Consider the following 18,394-nt stretch of genomic DNA (forward strand, 5'->3'; position numbering starts at 1 on the left):
CGCTTGTTTTAATCATTTATTATCAACATTCACCCCGCAAATATAACAAAGGTAAATCATCAAAACATATTGCTAATGCTACACATTTGGTGTTGTCATATTAATTTGCTAGTAAACTGGCTTATGACATAAAATATCAGTCTTATCATTAAATATTATGTTACATTATATTTTAGTAATACACGTAATACTACTACTAGTTATAAATTACGTAAACTTATACAAAAAGCATTTACATTAAAATATATTGATTTCAATAACAATCCATGACATATCTGCATACAGCGACATATATCAGTATTGAATAGCGTTTCCATTATAGTTAGTATGGATGGATTCTAAAAGCACCTTACTACATATTCTATATCAAATTTGTTTAAAATCAATTCATAATTTACAATGTCGATTAGACAACATAGTTGGGTGCAGTGAGCATGCGTGACAGTCGGCTAGAAGGCTCCGAAAGTAGACCATTGATGTCACCGCGCTCTACAACGCGCCCGTCGTCAAGGATGATACTGCTGTCGTACTCACGAACTGATGATATACGATGCTGAAAAGAAGATTTAAGTTAGTTGTCAGTTACAAAACACAGAAAAATAAATGATAAAGTACAGAAAACTAAATTCTTAACGTGTAACATAGTTTTGAATTGTCTTTATTTATAAAACCGTTAATACTTAATAGATTCCGCATTTCTTATTTCTTTTTGATTCCTTAAAATTTTATTTTAGCATCAGTCGATAGTAAAAAGCGAGTGTTCGAGAGCGAGATCACATGAAGAAACACAAAAAAACCCTACACCAGTCTTGCGTAACACATTACAGAAATAAATCACATTTAGGTAAAGCAAACCCATATCTTTTTCTCCTATAAAAATTGCTCTGTACGCGTCTAAAGAAACTTCCACTTCAAGAACTAACCGCAACAGTAATAATAGTGGTATGCGGTGCGAGTGTAGCCAGCGCGCGCAGTAGCACGCGCTGTGCGGGCGCGTCAAGTGCAGCGGCCGGTTCGTCCAGCAGCAGCGCGGCCGCGGGGCGGGCGTGCAGCGCCGCGCGCGCCGCGCACACCCGCCCGCCGCGCCCGCCGGCCCACCCGCTGTGCTTGCTTATCGAACACTCTGGAATATAAGCAGTTGCTAATCTACACTTGATATTTTGATATATTATTGAAATTATTTCTAAATGAAAAGTTTAGTATGTATAGTAAAATGACTTTCTTTATTATTCGTCAAATTAACTGACCGCTAAGTTGCGAAAATCGCGATTCGCGACAGATTGGGCATACCTAACGAACACATTATTGTATTGGATGTTTTAGTGAGAATTTTAAAGAACTGTTACTTAAATATTAATTTGAACGCGTAATAATTACCAAATATAGTACTGTTGTATATGATTTTATAAATATTAGATTACCGAGTCCTGCAGATTGAGCTGTAACGAAATCGTACAGTCCAACTGCTTTCAAGCATTGCCATATTTCTTCATCTGTATGCACAGCGAGCGGGTCTAAATTCTCCCGCAAAGTTCCAGAGAACATAGTAGTGTCTTGTGGTAACACCACGATGCGATGACGTAACGGCTTTAATGGAACCCGTGTAATATCCTGCCCATCGATGAGTACACGACCACTTTGTATGGTCGTCGCACCAGCGCACGTTAATAATAAAGTTGACTTTCCGCTGCCGCTGCGACCACATACAGCGATCTGGAATAATTTATTTATTCAATTGTTAATAGTTCTTTACATATCTATATGTTACTGCTATGCATAATGTATTATGTATTATATGTTTGTAAAAAAAATATTATTAAATATTATCGTGTATTCATGAGACAAAGACTTTCTACGTACCTTTTGGCCAGGTTTAACAGTTATATTTATGTTCTTCAGGATAGTGTGTCCATTTGGTCGTTGTTGAACGTTAACATCTTGAAATTCTATTTTTCCGTTTCGTTGCCACCCAGCCGGTATTGGACCTATTTAAAGTGGTTAAAATGTATAAGTTTAAGTTGCTTCAAAAGAAGCAAGATTTTTTGAATATCATTATTAATGATAGCTTGGTTTATTAAATAACTTTTACTTGTGATAGAGGAAACCAAGAAAAGCCGATAAGTTTTAGTTAAAAACTTACAATCATCCCGGTAGTCTTCTTGAGGAACATTAATATCCGCAATTATTCGATCAAGAGATGCAAGTTGTAAGTGTAGATCTGCTCGACACTTTGCCAAATGGGCAAGGTATATGGGCAGTATGAGAGCATAAGTGCCCGCCAACCCCGCCACTGCTCCCGCACTCCCACTATAGAGGGCCACAGATAATGAAGTAAACACGGTACAAGCACCAACTAGATCCTGTAATTTAAAATATTTTTGAAACGGATGACAAATGCATTTACTCCAAAAATAAAAATACTTTTCTTATAATAATGGATTATGTAGTAGTTGGCACAAATGAGTAATTGTTATTTTTAGTAATGCGATAAAGGATTTAGAGTGATAACGGTAATTCTGGTAACTAATACAACTTTCAAAAGATGACTAATATACATATTTCTGTAACAAAAAAATAAACTTACGAGACCAAGGCCGAGCCAGCGATTGGATGCATTTAGCAGGAGTAGAGCGTTATGATTGATATCGTCTCTCTTTTGGAAAACTTCTCGCAATCTAGTTTGCAGTTTTCCCGCTCGCACAGTCGCTGCACCTGTACTTGTTTGTGCAGTCAGTGTCACTACACCAGCTGCACTGTTAGCTTCAATGTTTTGTAGTTCACTGGAATTTTAAATTAATTAGTACATATTTTACGAATACGTTTTGCATAAAATTTTACTCAAATACCTAATTGATATCAAGTAAACAACTTGTGTAAGAGTTGACTTACCTGGCATTCTTTAAATAGATAGATTGTAATGCGAGGAAAAAGAAAAGAGCGGGTAATAAAACCAACAGTGTCCATGGAGACAGAATGATGTTCACTAGAAAGGCCGCTCCGCAAAGCAGAGCCAATTGAGTCCAACGGCTTACTGCAGTCGGCAATTTCTAAAACATTCAATGAAAAACATAATCAATGGGACTTTTTCTTGAAATGCTCCGGGGCATTGGTAAAACTTAGATATTTTTACCTTGTCAACAACAGAAACATCATTTGAAAATCGGTGGATATAAGCGCCTTGTGGTGTAGCGTGATGGTGATGTAAAGGAGCGTTTAAAGTGGCTCGTAACAGCTTGTCATGTAACATTCTGCGTGCGGCCGCTCCCGCACTTGCGCATGCCGCTTGCGCAAACCCGCCCGCGCACACACCGCACGCACACCAGCCTGCGTACATCTGTACCATGTCCCACATCTGAAATATTATATCACTTATGACTGTAATAAGGATGACGTGCAAATATTATTTTTACACAGGAAAAATAAATTATTGAAATTATGTTTTATTTGTATCCGGGATAATCGAATAATTAGATACGATTTGCTCAATAGAAAATAAATTTTATCCTTCTTTCTGACGCAATTCTGACGGTAAATTACATTATAAAAATATTTCTGCTTTTATCTAATGTTTATAACAATGTAAGTAGTATTAAAATTGTATCGAGGAAATAATGGGCACATACCTACCTATTATTTATGATAATTAATAATGATTTAACTACGGTTAACGTAATACCTACTGTAATTTTATAATTGTGATACCTTTACCATGCAGTATTCAAAATTTTTAAGTTTTCCTTAGAGCGACACCCATTATTTGGATAAATATTAAATTGTAATAACTTGTGAGTCGATGCGTAGAAGGTACAAAATATCGACTATGCATAAATAAATTTTTCATTTGGAGACTATTATATAATGTAGAGGAAAATCAGACCTGATCATCACTAAGTGGTTGTCGCGTATTGTAATCAGCAAGGCGGGACAGCCAGCAGTCGGCGGCCACAGCCAGGCCCTGGCCAGCTGCCGCCGCCACGCAGTACAACACACCCCACCAGCCGCAGCTCGTTATGTACTCTTTCCATATTGCACTCTATACATAAATAGATACGATATTAAATTATCCAATAAATAATCGATTAAAATAGATACTTGAGATAGAGGGCAATGAGACTCATGATACATAATCATTTCATTTACTTATTTTCCTCAAAAAACTTATAACTACATTAACAAAAGTACAAGTAAACATAAACCAAGAGGACTGGTGTCTACGATAGGCCGTATAAAGGCATTTTGTTGTAAATGGTAGTCTGTTGTATATGGGAATGCTAAAAAATATATTTTAAAAATGTTGGATGCTGTGTATTTTTATGCTGTAGGATATTTTCCCACATCAGTGACATTATCTAAACAGCTTCTTACTTGATCTTGACACGATTTCAAACCACATATAAGGTACTGCTAATGAGAGCTGTTTATGGTATGTTTAAACGTAAGTAGATATCTGATATGTACAGTGTACACACCTCGTTGCGTAATATCTCCGGTTCATCTTTTGTTGGCTGAGGGTCGCTCACAGCAATAGATTCTACACCATTTGAAGTTAATGTTGCAAACGTTGAATCTAATGTACTGTCATCCATCGTATCTATAAATGTTTACGGGAATTTTAATAAAATGTTAAAAAATGTTTTCTTGAGAGTTTAATCTTAAATTAATACGTATCACAGCTCCGTGTAGGAGAACTTATTAAATACTAGCTGTGCCCCGCGGATATACCCGCATTGATCAGCTCCTGTTGGTCTAATAATATATAACCTTCCTCGACAAATGGGCCAGTTCCTGAGATTAGCGCGTTCAAACTAACAAACAAAAAACAAACAAACTCTTCAGCTTTATAATATAGAATCATAAATACCTTTACATCCAATTTCCACATTTGCATCAGATTCAGAACTGATTAAGCGTCGTAACGTCCTCGGTGTCCATCTACAAGATTTTATATATTTAGTAAAGCATTTGTTTATACACGTACGTAGTGTTCGCTAACGATTTTATTGTTTAATAGTAACTAGGTAGTTACCTTACTAAAGTTCCAAAATTTTAAAATGTATAATAATTAAGTACCCGCTCCGGTTTGGCCTCTTACACCGATATCTAGTATAATATTTATTATAATATCATCTATGCAGATATATTATGATTTTTTGTCAAATTAAGCTATCTTAGAAAATAACTATTTTATAAGCAATAATAAAAATTCAAATCGGATGTGTCCTTTCGAAGTGGGATAAAATTATTACTTAATATCTTTCTCGCTCTATCTGTAAAGAGATGTGGATCTATATTACCTATGGCTTAATTTATCTTTGTTGTATTAATTTTGTATGATATTAAGCTTTTAGTGATACTTGTTGGAAATTAAAACTCTTATATAATGAATAGGTACGTCTCATCAAAGTCGAATACACATCATAAATCAATGTGCAGATGAAAAAAATATAATTATGTAATGGAAACCAAAGTGTTTTTGCCCGACTCTTTAATTAATTTTTTACATAATATCAAGAGCGCAAAACACGTGTTGCCAATTATCTTGTGACCTACAAACAGTATGTGCAATGAAAATATTGCAAAGTGTGGTTTTAAATAGCTCCTAATTAACATGGTTATTAATGTAGTAGGTAGGTATTTTGTATGACAAAATATATGTTGCTCTCAACAGAGGAAGTGACTATTAAAGTTTCGAAATCAACATAGTTTGCTAAATGTTATAGGAATAAAGTTACAACTTCAAACACGTTATAGCATTACTAGCTTACCGCCCGCGGCTTCGCCCGCTTTCTCTAAAACGATTTGAGATTTAAACTATCCTATCTCTCAAGTTGGATCGAACTGCACATGGTGTGCGAATTTTATTATAATCGGTTAAGTGGTTTAGGAGTCCATTGAGGACAAACATTGTGACACGAGATTTATATATATTAAGATTAACGGATTTTCTTGTTTACCTTATAAGAGTACGTTGGCTTGGTGGCCGTAGAAGTCGTCTCAATAAACTTGCCTCCCGTTGTAAAGCTCCGTTCGTTGCGTCTGCGCTAACCGAGCGACGAACTTCGCGTCGCAATCTGATCGTTTAAATAATCCAGAAATGTAAAATCATTGAAATGGAAATAACATTTGTGAGATACATGGAACGTATGGAGATATTATAATTATCGATAAACATACAGATTGTCAGACCTATACATAAAGGCGGAAGCAGAGACAGCATTCTAAATTATAGACCAATATCTATTCTTTCGTCATTATCAAAAATCTTTGAAAAACTTTTACACAAACGTCTCGTCAACTATTTGAACAAATACAATATCATCTCTAACAATCAATACGGCTTTCGCAGAGGTCGATCGACGGAAGATGCTGTACTTGAGTTAACTAATGTTATCACAAGAAATATAGAAAACAGAGACAAAACTATAGCTATATTTCTTGATCTCGCCAAAGCGTTTGACACTGTGTCTATTCCCATACTTATTAACAAAATGGAATCTGTTGGAATTAGAGGAGGAGCATTGGAAGTATTTAAGGACTATCTACAGAATAGGACTCAATTGGTTAAAGTCGACGAGTATATTAGCACTGAAGAATCTCTTTCTTATGGCGTCCCACAGGGAAGTGTTCTAGGACCGACACTGTTTCAACTATATGTCAATGAATTATGTGAGTTGCCCATTACGAACGCTAAAATACTTTCTTATGCAGATGACACAGTCTTGATTGTTCACGGTAGTTCTTGGGATAGCTGCCACAAAAATGCAGAAGCCGCGCTACAATCAGTAATGTTGTGGTTGAAAAAAAACTTATTAACCCTTAATGTCAATAAAACTAAATTCGTTACTTTTGCAAGCAATCTGTCACAAATACCTGACGATGAATTTTCTATTACGGCTCATAACTGCTTGCAGCAATCAGATACCTGTGAGTGTAACTCAATTGAGAGAGTCTCTGAGATTAAATATCTAGGAGTAATAATAGATTCGACACTGCGTTGGAGTAGTCACATTCAGATGGTCTCAACTAGAATTAGAAAAGTCATGTACCCTATTAGAAAACTCAGACTAGTGAGTGATACTAAATTATTAAAAATCGTATATTACTCTCTAGGTCAATCGCTACTCACGTATTGTATTACAGTATGGGGCAACACACACAAAACAAAACTACTTCCACTCGAAAGAACGCAAAGAGCCTTGTTGAAAGTTATGTTGTGTAAGCCTTACTATTACTCCACCCCTTCCTTGTATAATGATTGCCAACTCTTATCTGTGCGTAAACTTTTTATTTTCAATGCAATATTAAAAAAACACAAAACGATAACATATAATCCAAATATATTGATGCATCGGAGGAATTATATTGTCTGCATGACTGCATCAGTAAGAACGGATTTGGCCAAACGTCACTTTAATGTTGGTAGCTCATTTTTATATAACAAAATAAATAAGTCTCTCAATATTTACTCTCTAACCTGTAATAAAATAAAACCGATTTTAAAGGAATATCTATTAAAACTATCATATGAGGACTCTGAAGCTCTATTATTGTAAAGATCATAAAAAAACATACACACATTCTACACAAACGCATACACACATTCACACACCTCATACATACTCACACTTACACACTCATGTTTATTGTAATGTAATGTAATTTTAACTCCAATGCAAATGTAATGAAATAATTCTAATATTCTGTAATTTTAATTTTAATCTTTAATTTTAAAAATAACATAGTCATTTCAAGTTTAATTTGAGGGGTGGGCGCAGGTATCTGTAGCACAGTTTATACTACCACAGATGCCGGAGTTCCTCCTATTTTTATTGTATAATTTTTCAAATTAGTTTATGTTATTAACTATATTATGTGTAAAATTTTATAAAATGTGAATGTGAATGTAATAAATAAATAAATAAATAAAATAAATAATACTTCATCCTTGCAATTTAAGCTTAAGCAAAAACTTTACCTACATAACACACTTGTGTTCCATAAATTTGTAAAAATCGTAAAAAATATAAAACAACAGTAGAGCTTAAGTAATTAACACTTTGTATACAGATAAAGACATAAAAATTGCGAAATTTACTTATAATTGTGTACAGAAGTAGGCGGAGATGAGAACTGTCTTGCGAGCGGTGTTCTAGTTTTTCGTGAAGTTCTCCGCCAAGTGCCACCGGCGCACATCGACACTTCCGCCAACAAGTGAGCTCCAGTCGCTTCGCTTACTGCAATCTATGAGAAATATTATAATTTTTCTTTATCTACTGATATCAATAAAAAGCATAAAACGATATTCAGAAAACCTTACTCTATCTCTCTATCTATCTATACATATTAAATTGGACAGAGACACCTACGGATAGGACATTAATTTTAAACTATTTTAACGGGCATTCCTTCAGAAATTTTTGAGTAGATGCAGGCTATATCTCGATTATTTACACTCTTTGTTACAGCAAAGTAATTTTATATGCGTAATTCTGTAATCATTAAAAAAAGCGAATTTTAAACTCACAATGTTGTCTTCCGATACGCTTCTCTGATAGTTGTTTCTAGAGAGCGTTCGAATGAGAAGCGATCGCTCTTGCTCGGTGCCTCCGGGCGGGCCGACGCCGCTCCGCGCTGCGGCCGCGCGCGCCTCGCCCGCCAGTGACCACCACTGGCTTAGTACTCCCTCACACGCTCCTGGACGACCCACGCAGCTCACACGCCCACCTTCCATCACTATTACCTTAAATTTTAGTAAATGGCATTGGATAGAACAAGGCACTAGATGTTTAGGTTTAGGTAGCTGCCCCGCGCTGCAATTGCTTTACGAGGCTACTAGTTCTCTGTGTTAAACTTATCTTTCTATAATGATGCTTTATGAAAAATTTCCAAGCCTGAAGCCACATAACGCGGTTAATTATAAATACAAAACTTACAAAGTCTGCATAGTGCAACAATTCCAATCTACTAGTAGCAAGAAGAATAGTGCGGCCAGATCTCGCGGCCGGCAACAGCGCACGCGCAACCACGTGCCGCGCTAGGGGTGCGTCCAGGGCACCCAACGGCTCGTCGAGTGCGATGAGTCGTGCTTGAGAGTACAAAGCGCGTGCGATACACACGCGCACCCGTTGGCCTCCCGACAGCGGGCTTCCATAACTTCCTAAAATGGTGTCATCGCCATCTACAGGATGCAATACAATAAATTTAATTTTTACCGCAACAGTAACATTTTATTCAATATCAGTAGAAATAACGTTGCATACCGGGCAAAAGCTGTAAGTCAGGCCGGAGACCAGTAGCTCTCACGACTCTTGCATATCTAGTTGCGCACCACGGGTTTTTCATGAGGATATTTTCACGAATTGACCAATCCAGGAGCCAAGGTGGTTGACCCGCATACCATTTCGAAAAATTCCTTAAACATAGGTAATTGAAAATTTATTGGAAATACAATGATTTATCATATTTAATGAAAAATATAAATTAATCTTACCCATTGCAGTTCTCTATTTGTCCCCGTTCATATTGCATTTCTCCGGTTATAGCTGCGAGTAGTGAAGTTTTGCCAGACCCAGATGAGCCGACTACCATGATCAACTTTCCTAAAGGTATAAATTTAATATGAAATAGTAAATACTGAGTAGCTATTGAACTTGGGGTTAAATAGATTAAATAACAACTTATAAGTTCACCTGCCGGTATATCCAAATTTTCAATTTCCAGCCATAAATTATCTTTAATCCCCCAGGAAAAAGCGGCATTTCTAAATTTCATTAGGTAGTCCTGACTTTGCATTTTACCACCATCAGGGAATGTGTCATTTATTTCAGCATCGATAAGTATTTTGTCTTCTGGATTCATTACTAATTCTTCATTTAAGTCTTGGCATTTTGTATGATAATCATTATCCTTTTGAAGGTTTTTAGATTCCGGCAGCTCCAAAAAGTCTCTAATTCTTTTCGTGCTAATCTGTGAAATACACCCTTTTATTTACTGGTAGTGTCACGTTAAAGAAAATATTTGTACAAAAGTAATTTATTGACGTAATACATTTTGCTTACCAATGCCTGTATAACCATGAGTACAGTTACAGGTAAGATAAGTAGTGGAATTGTTAGCTGGTTAAACAATGCTAGCCCGGCGAATACATTCACGGTTGTTAGGTGATTTGTCTTCCCGAGAAAATAATGCATCGTAAATGTAACTATTGTAACTAATACTGAAGAGCATTGTGTCATAAAGGCTGAAATATTAAAGAAATGAAAATTCCAATCGAATTGGTCGTAATCAATGACCTACGTCTGAATTTATGAGTAATAAATTAATGCTTGTAATCTCTAATATATAAAAATCAATGCCACTTTTCGTTGTAATTCCATAACTCGAGAACGGCTGAACCGATTTCGATAATTCTTTTTTTATTATATTCCTTGAAGTACGAGGATGGTTCTTATGTAGAGAAAACGTTAATATGTACCACGGGCGAAGCCGGGGCGGACCGCTAGTATATTTATAGAATATTTTAGACTAAATATACTTACTTAAGAGCCCCCAACAAATCGAATCCTTATTTAGATGTTTCAATTCAACTTCCCGCAATTGCAATATTTTTTCATTAAACAAATCTTCCCAAACATATAATTTAATGACATTCATCCCTTGTAAAATCTCCGACATTTTTGAAACTCTGTGGTCGGTGCATTTTGATATACTTCTGGAGTTATCCGATATTTTTTTACCGAGGTAAAATTGTAATGGTGTAATAACTACAATGCTGGTTGCTGCTCCTATTATAGCACTCACCCCCAACTTTGTATATAACAAGTATAAAATAACTGAAATCTGGGAAATAATAATATGCGTTACAATGTGTCTTGAATCGCTTTACTTAATATATTATATAGAGTTGTCAATAACTTAAGGGAGTATTTACCAACCTTTAATGGTATTGCCCAAGTGTAGTGACAAATCCAAACACACGACATTATGTTGTAAGTGTCCTGTGATACCAAATTCATAAGCATTCCTGCTTGTGTTGAATCTTCGCTTTTTGGAGCTTGTAAAAGAGGAGATAATTCATCTGATTCACCTTCGTCGGATGACCATGATGCTAGTCTCATACATTTGTCGAATACCATATTCTAGAACAGTGTTAGGTTTTTGTTAGATAAGATTTAGTTTAATGTTTCTATAATTTTCGTTAACAGTAGTCAAGTAGACAAATAATGAGGATATTCGTTTTGTTGTTGGATGTTTATAACCTTTAACTTACTTTTTGTTAAAAACGGGAAAAAGAGTGGGCAATTGAGTGGGTATGTTGTAGAGTTACAAACCTGTAAAGAAGATTTTAATCTGGTTCCTTCCACTGTAAGCAAATGTGTTGAATTTTGAGATAATAGAGCCTGAAGAATGAGTGAAAGTGTTACAACCATCAACATAGCATAACCGTTTTCGAAAAATTCATCTATAGTGACATCAGGATCATCCTCAACTTGCGTCTGTTCTTTGTCCATAAATTGTATTATGATGCCAAGACCTAGAGGTGCTATAACTCCCATCAAATCGCCGAACAATTTTAGAATTCCAGCAATATAGAAATTGGGCCATACGGTTAAGACGAAAGTTTTCCATAAGCTAGGAGTACAGGCTTTGGTTTTTCTCGCCTAAAAATTAATGACGATTCAGTACAATAAATTCAACGTAAATACTTTTGAATAAATATAAAAATAAATGCTTACATCTTTATCAATGTGTTTTTTTTTAAACTTGTCATAACATGTTTTAGATTTCTCTTCATCTGGTAGTGGTCCTAAATCACCTGTTTCAAGTGGTATTCGGTATCCTTTATATAACAACGTATTGAGCCAAAAAAATGTAATTTTACCGTAGAAATGGGTCTCATTATATTTATATGTTACACTAGAATCATTTGAAGATTTTTGGTTGTATGTTGCCGATGTGTATTTGGCTACCTGGAATGTTAAAATTATGACTCTTTTTAGGAGGGTCAAAAACTGGGTTTACTTTGAAATAGGTAATAATTATGTTATTATTGTTCTTATCTACAGTGAAACTGGAAACAAGTTACACATTTGCCATTTAGTGACATGTTGCACGTATACATATTTGTATATAGACAGTTACATATGAAAATTATGTATCTACATCTTTGAAGACATATATATTGTACTGAAACATTCAACAGACGATAAGTATAATAAAATAGTATTGTAATAGCGAGTTGTTAATAAGGACAAAGCTAGCAAACGGCGCCAGTCTCGAAGTGTCCGCCGTCTGGCGTCTTTCTATGAGTAATAACTGAAGGTTAATACCCTTGAATAGAATTTATCTGAAAACATGCTGAAAGATTTTATGAAAAAATAAAATTATTTGGGGAAAACCTGTATCACATATTTATATACAAATTTGTATTTGTGTAGAGCAGATTTTAAATATTAAATACGATTGTAGTTATGGTTAATCGTTAATTAAAATAACGATTACCTATGTTGGTATAATACCTAAAGTAAAGAGTACGGAGTACCTAGGTAGGTAGTTATGTAAAGATGTACACCAAAATGTATAACTTAAAGTAATGATACCATCGGTTCATAATATCAGATAGATCAATCCCAGATAATGTATATAACATAGTTTTAGAGTTTTATTTTCTTGAGATATAGGTATGAAGTGTATCGCGTACATTGACTTTTTTGTAAAATAATAGTTAGAAAATAAGGTACCCTAGGTATTATCAGAACCAAACATCAGTACAAAGTCGAGTAAAGACTTTAATAAATTTTCTCAATAATATTATGAACTAGGTATACAATAGTTGACCGTGCATTTAGATTAAAATTAATGGCATGTTTTGAGGTCAGTACAATCGCATTGCACAGGAAAAGCATACGTCCCCTATACATGGTCACACCTTGTGCGTCGCGCATCGTTGTTTAGGTTAATTGGACGCACTTCCATAGTCATATACATGATGTTATTCAGATATCAGAAGCCATTCATTTTTATATGTTATAATAATTTGCGTGTAGACTAAGGTAGAGGAGGGGAGTATTTGTAGGAATAAAATAGATATCTTACCTCGTCATAAAAACATAAGCAGTCAACAACACCCATTACTACCGCACAGATTAGTGTGAGGCTTTGAATGTATACTTCTAAATGATTCACGAATGATTTTCTTTTCGAATGTTCGAAGAGTAATGCCGCAGATGATAAAGTTGTAAGGAACCAATAAACTGCTAGATAGAGAGTAGGCGCGAGGGAGCGCCTAGTCCATAGCGACACATGGAACGCAGCTGCTGCGAGCCAGGAAAGTGGTGCCATCAGTGATGCGACCAAGTAGACAGTGTCAGCGGGCCGCAGAGAAGCCGCCGCTGCACCACAACACCACACCACGCCCAAAATAATGCTCGTTACGCCACGAATGTTTTGACATCTCCAGCGGCTTGGTGCCCTACAAGGGTAAGAGATAAATTATAAAGCAACACTGTTTCTATAGATATCAATAATTTTGATACAATGCATGGAGTTATGGACGTACCGTGTTGGTCTACGGCCACAGCAGCAAATTAGGGCACTGGATATTGCAGCACAGTAGAGATTGAGCGAGTGCAATGCTGCAGCTAAGGCGTATGCTTGGCACCTTCCATCGCCGCGGTCACACACGGCTTCCATGACTAGTGATGGTTTCACATATCATATTATTGATAAACGGACATTTCTTATAAATGTAAAAAGCTCTATTAACCACTGTTTGATCTCTAGATTTCCAAAACAAATGGATTGGAAATTTGTCAAGTGTGAATACGGTTTCCGTTTCTTGTTTTTTTGTATATTGAATTATTTCTTGAGTTATTGATAGATGAAAGGTTTCTTAGATTTGCCTACTTATATTATTATACGGAAAATAGTGTAACTTTATTCGAACTCAGTAAGTAAGAAGTTCATGTAATTGTAACTTGTAAGTTACCTACGCACAAATTTTGAAATTGCGGTTTATTTTATACCTACTTATTTGATATGTACAAGTAACGAAAATAATGACAAATTAAATACATATTGTTTTTTAAAATGCATTTATTTACTTAAAATTAGTTTTTGATTAATTGAAAATAATAAAAAAAATATATTAAGTTACTTAAATCATTTATAGACAAATAAAAAAAAAACAAAGAATTTTATATTATGTCCGTATGAATCACGTATGACTAAATAAAGATAACAGAACAAACAACACAACAAGAAAACAAAAAACGCAATTAAAATGAAACGCATCGTATTACTGAATTTTTTTTTATGACATGGACGCTGTAATTAATCAAGTTTCGATGTAGATAGTACCTAATTAGTGTTGGCTGTGTTGGAAAAAATTAATTATATATTTATTCTTCAAGGAAAGGCGTATTTTTAAAATAAGCTAAATGAGTAGATTATGGTTCAATAGGAGTTTAAATATAGATTCATTTTTTTGTATATATTGAATAACCTATCCTCATCCTATCCTCATGTGACCGCCGCGTTAGGATCAACCTCAAATGTTATCGTCTCTGCGAGATAAATATTAAAGGATTTTTATCCAAGTACATATAATATTTTTTTGAAACAAAAAGGATATTTGTATATTAAAAACAATAGTCTAAGCAAGTTTATTACCATATACATACCATACACAGTAGTCGACTCAATGTTTAAATATTAATTGGATGGTCGGTAATCAGTATTCAGCCCGTGTAATCTGAAACTACATGTATGCGAGATGTGTATCAAGGGTTGACGTAGTTACAGTAATCTTATAACATCCTCTACCAAGAACAATGTGTGTCGGTATAATTATAAATTCATAAGATATTAGATAGGTACCTATGTCTTCTTTCAGTTCCTTCGTAGTTAATTAAAATAATTTGTATGGGGAGGACTACGCAAAGAATCAATTTTGGCATCCCATGTTGAACAATCCTTAGTGCATAACTGATATTCGGTTGGTTAGACTACAGTTAAATCACACAAACTTTTAAGGTAACTAATAATTGAAGGTATAAGTGTTTGCCAAAATAGTGAAGTCTTAATAATTGGTAGATAATATTATATAAAATCAAGACGAACCACCAACAGTCAGAGAATCAATAAATAAGACAAATAGAGTTATTTTTTTTGACCACCTGGAAGGCATCGGCTTACAATCAAAAAAATAATAATTATAAATATTCGTTCACCTTGTCGCAAGTTCTGACGTGATAAATCTTAAAAGAAGAAAAAAATACAGTCGAATTGAGAACCACATTCTTTTTTCAGTCGATTGAAAAAGACTAGGTAGGTGATAATAGGTAGGTATATTATAGATTTTATCGTTCGTAGTTATCGTTATTCGATTCCAGGTCGTAATCTATCTGCATGCAATATATTAATAGTATAATACCTACCTAACTCCCACATTTCGTCCAACTATATTTATTTATTTATAATAATGTGATATTATTATTTATTACCTATAATGATTCTCATTAATTTAATCATGCATATAGGTACTCAAGGTTGTTTCAAGAAAGACGTCTACACAGACATGACTAGGTTTTTGAATGTGTTTTACACTAATGAATAGCAAATTAAAAATTTATTAATAATTTATATTATTATAATATCGGAAATAAATATATTTTAAATACCTATGTAGGTACATTTATACTTAAACTGATGTAAGTGCTCGTTATTTTATTTTATACGTTATCAAAGATTATTTAATTTTCAATACGCTTGAAAATTTACCTTGAACCAAAAATCGATTGTTTTACTATTTCCGTAGTTCTTTTGGGATGTTCTTTTGTGTACCTACCAACTACCAACCTACTCTAAAAGAAGGTACCTAATAGGTAATCTTATTATTAAGAAAGGTATTCACACTTTCTATAACTTTCATCTATAATTTATTCAGTTATAAGCATATTTTATAAATTATCCAATAATTACATAGGTACGTAAATTTGAAAATACTGTTTTGAAAGTACAAACTCACCTTAAATAGGTACTTTTCCAATTTCAGATATTATAACTAATTCACTATTAAAATTCACTGATCACGGGTTCTTGTATTTGAATATAATAAATTTAGTTATAGTCCATTGTTCTGTATAGGGTTTGAGCCGTGTGTGTATGGTATTGTAATAATGTTTTTATTCCTTTGGTATCTTGTGCTAACTGTATCGTGTGCGATGCGCCATGGAGACGCGACGGCAGTCCAAAGCACTCACTCGCGGCAAACTAAATGTAAAATATATTCAATTTGTGTGACTCGGCTACAGAATACATTTACTCTAGGAGCCGTGTTGTGGAACCTTGTTTACGGCCGCGGCCTTAGAGCATTATGGTGGCAGTACACATGGGGCCAACGTGTTGGGCCAACGGGTTGGGCCAACGTGTAGAGAGCTACTTGGCGGTATGTTGGCTTCATTAGTGTAGTTGGCGCCAATATTGGCAGGCCATCCGAATGTTGTCGGTTTTTGTGCACACTTCAAAGGATCTTGGCGCGCTCCGCAAACAGCGTTCACACGTTGGTGTCTTCTTCAGTTTGTTGTTACTCATCAGCGGAGACAGTATCGTTGCGCGTCAATGAAATTTACGTTTCCATGTTCCGATAGCGATGGCGGCGCCGATGTGGACAAGCAATGAGGTATCGACATGAATGAATAATTTGGAATCCAAGGCATAAATAAATTAGATGTTTTATTTTCTATTTATTATATTATTCTAGATGTTTTTCATAACTCACTTTCATACATTTTCGATAAAAAATGAATATATTTATAAAATGAGTAAAATAGTATGAAACAGTTAAGTACTTGTTCTTAAAAATTAAATAACAATATATAATGAGCATGATTTTGATCAAATTGTGCTTTAGGTATTACATAAATAATATTATCAAATATCACCAATCAATACATCCGTCCGTACTCTTTAAAGTTTCGTTTTATAGTTAAAATTAAATGTAAAATGTACAAATTTTAAACATTTGAAAAAATCTAAACATATTTTTTTAATAATGTTTTATTTGTACAGAAATAAAAAAAGGAAAATAGAGATTGGAAAATGGTATCATCATAGACAGCAGAGTACACTCAATGTTATTGGTGCACATGTACGTAATAATAATTAAACGCACTGTATAAATAAATTGCCGCGGCTGCAAGAACTTCTACGGACTACGTCCATCTTTGAAGCGCCAATGCAGAATGATCAGTACGCCAATGTGTGAACAGGAATCTTGAATCCTTCATTTTTACCCAACACGTTGGCCCAACGCCTTGGCCCCATGTGTACTGCCGCTATTAAACCAACCGGAGTGGCCATTGGCAGGCGTTCCCCGCTCGCCAAAGGTTTGAGTAAGCGTTACATACCTGTTATATAAAACTAGTTGACGCGCGCCCAACGCCATTTTGCTAATGTCAGTGAACGTGAAAAAACCGGAGCGAAATATGCCAAATTGAAGTGAATTTACGTGTAAGAAGTGGTCAGAAACGTGGAATGTAATTAAGGATAATGTTACTTTTCATCTGTAAGTACTTTTACATCAAAATATTGTGAAATATTGCAGCAAATTTGCAAAATACTGAAATATATTGTCAATGTAAAAGTGTTGCCACATAATGGTACTACATCCACTTTTGGGTAAATTTTAAAGTACGTAGACTGTTTTAATATTTAATTATAACTTTTATCACCGTTCATATTTGTTATTATAGAGTAATAAAATTTAGCCAAAGAAACCATAAATAACGTGAAGTTAATTTGTACAAACTTTATGAATTAATGATAAATACCGTTTGCAAATTCATTTATTGTTTATCTCCAACACATGTTTTTCTTTAATATTTTATAGTATACTAAGTTTAAGTTTGTATTTTATTAATTATAATGCAATTACTTACGTTCGTAACATGTACGTAAAAAGGCATTTTTAATTCGTTATTCTGGTATCACTGCATAAAAATTAGGGATGGGACGGTAAAAGAATAATATCGATATAAATATTATCCAGCCGTGGGCGTCTTATGGCTGATGATGATAAATTTTATCAGTTTGTTTCATTCTCATTTTTTTTTCAGATTTCTAAAAGCTGCTGTGATTCGGGATGTTTGGATTCGATCTCCGAATGCGAATCATGTTTCATGGACTCCTAAACGGACTAGCACTAACTAGTGTTTCTGCGTTAAAATAAATGTAAATATTTGTAAATAAATGATGTAAATGAACGATGAAGCTGTCTTTATGTTCACTATTTCTTGTTTTATATGTAAATTGTGACATTCACAAAAAAATGGTATTAGGCTAAACTTTATGGGACGTCGAGTTGAGAGGCGTAAATTTTTTTGTGGTTAGCTGT

General features: G+C 34.6%; 1 protein-coding gene and 1 long non-coding RNA gene across 2 annotated transcripts; one reads left to right on the forward strand and one right to left on the reverse strand.

The window, feature by feature from the left end:
* Nucleotides 1–3: 3 nt before the first annotated feature.
* Nucleotides 4–13,718, reverse strand: LOC123691486 (ATP-binding cassette sub-family C member Sur). The gene is made up of 25 exons (XM_045635897.1): nt 13,559–13,718; nt 13,096–13,471; nt 11,736–11,969; nt 11,331–11,660; nt 10,935–11,138; nt 10,539–10,839; nt 10,059–10,240; nt 9,690–9,966; nt 9,491–9,599; nt 9,261–9,412; nt 8,934–9,178; nt 8,525–8,740; nt 8,096–8,241; nt 5,955–6,071; nt 4,862–4,932; nt 4,470–4,591; nt 3,878–4,033; nt 3,131–3,352; nt 2,890–3,047; nt 2,585–2,780; nt 2,141–2,360; nt 1,861–1,985; nt 1,422–1,713; nt 924–1,123; nt 4–553 (listed from the first exon to the last, which is right to left on the reverse strand). The coding sequence occupies exons 1-25, from the start codon at nt 13,690–13,692 to the stop codon at nt 407–409; spliced, it is 4,932 nt and encodes a 1,643-aa protein (XP_045491853.1). The 5' UTR covers nt 13,693–13,718; the 3' UTR covers nt 4–406.
* A 3,626-nt stretch (nt 13,719–17,344) lies between these two features.
* Nucleotides 17,345–18,266, forward strand: LOC123691488. The gene is made up of 2 exons (XR_006751408.1): nt 17,345–17,566; nt 18,117–18,266. It is a non-coding gene; the product is annotated as an uncharacterized LOC123691488 (long non-coding RNA).
* The last annotated feature ends 128 nt before the right edge of the window (nt 18,267–18,394 follow it).

This window comes from Colias croceus, chromosome 4 (genome assembly GCF_905220415.1).
Source record: "Colias croceus chromosome 4, ilColCroc2.1".
In the NCBI taxonomy this organism is placed as follows: domain Eukaryota; kingdom Metazoa; phylum Arthropoda; class Insecta; order Lepidoptera; family Pieridae; genus Colias; species Colias croceus.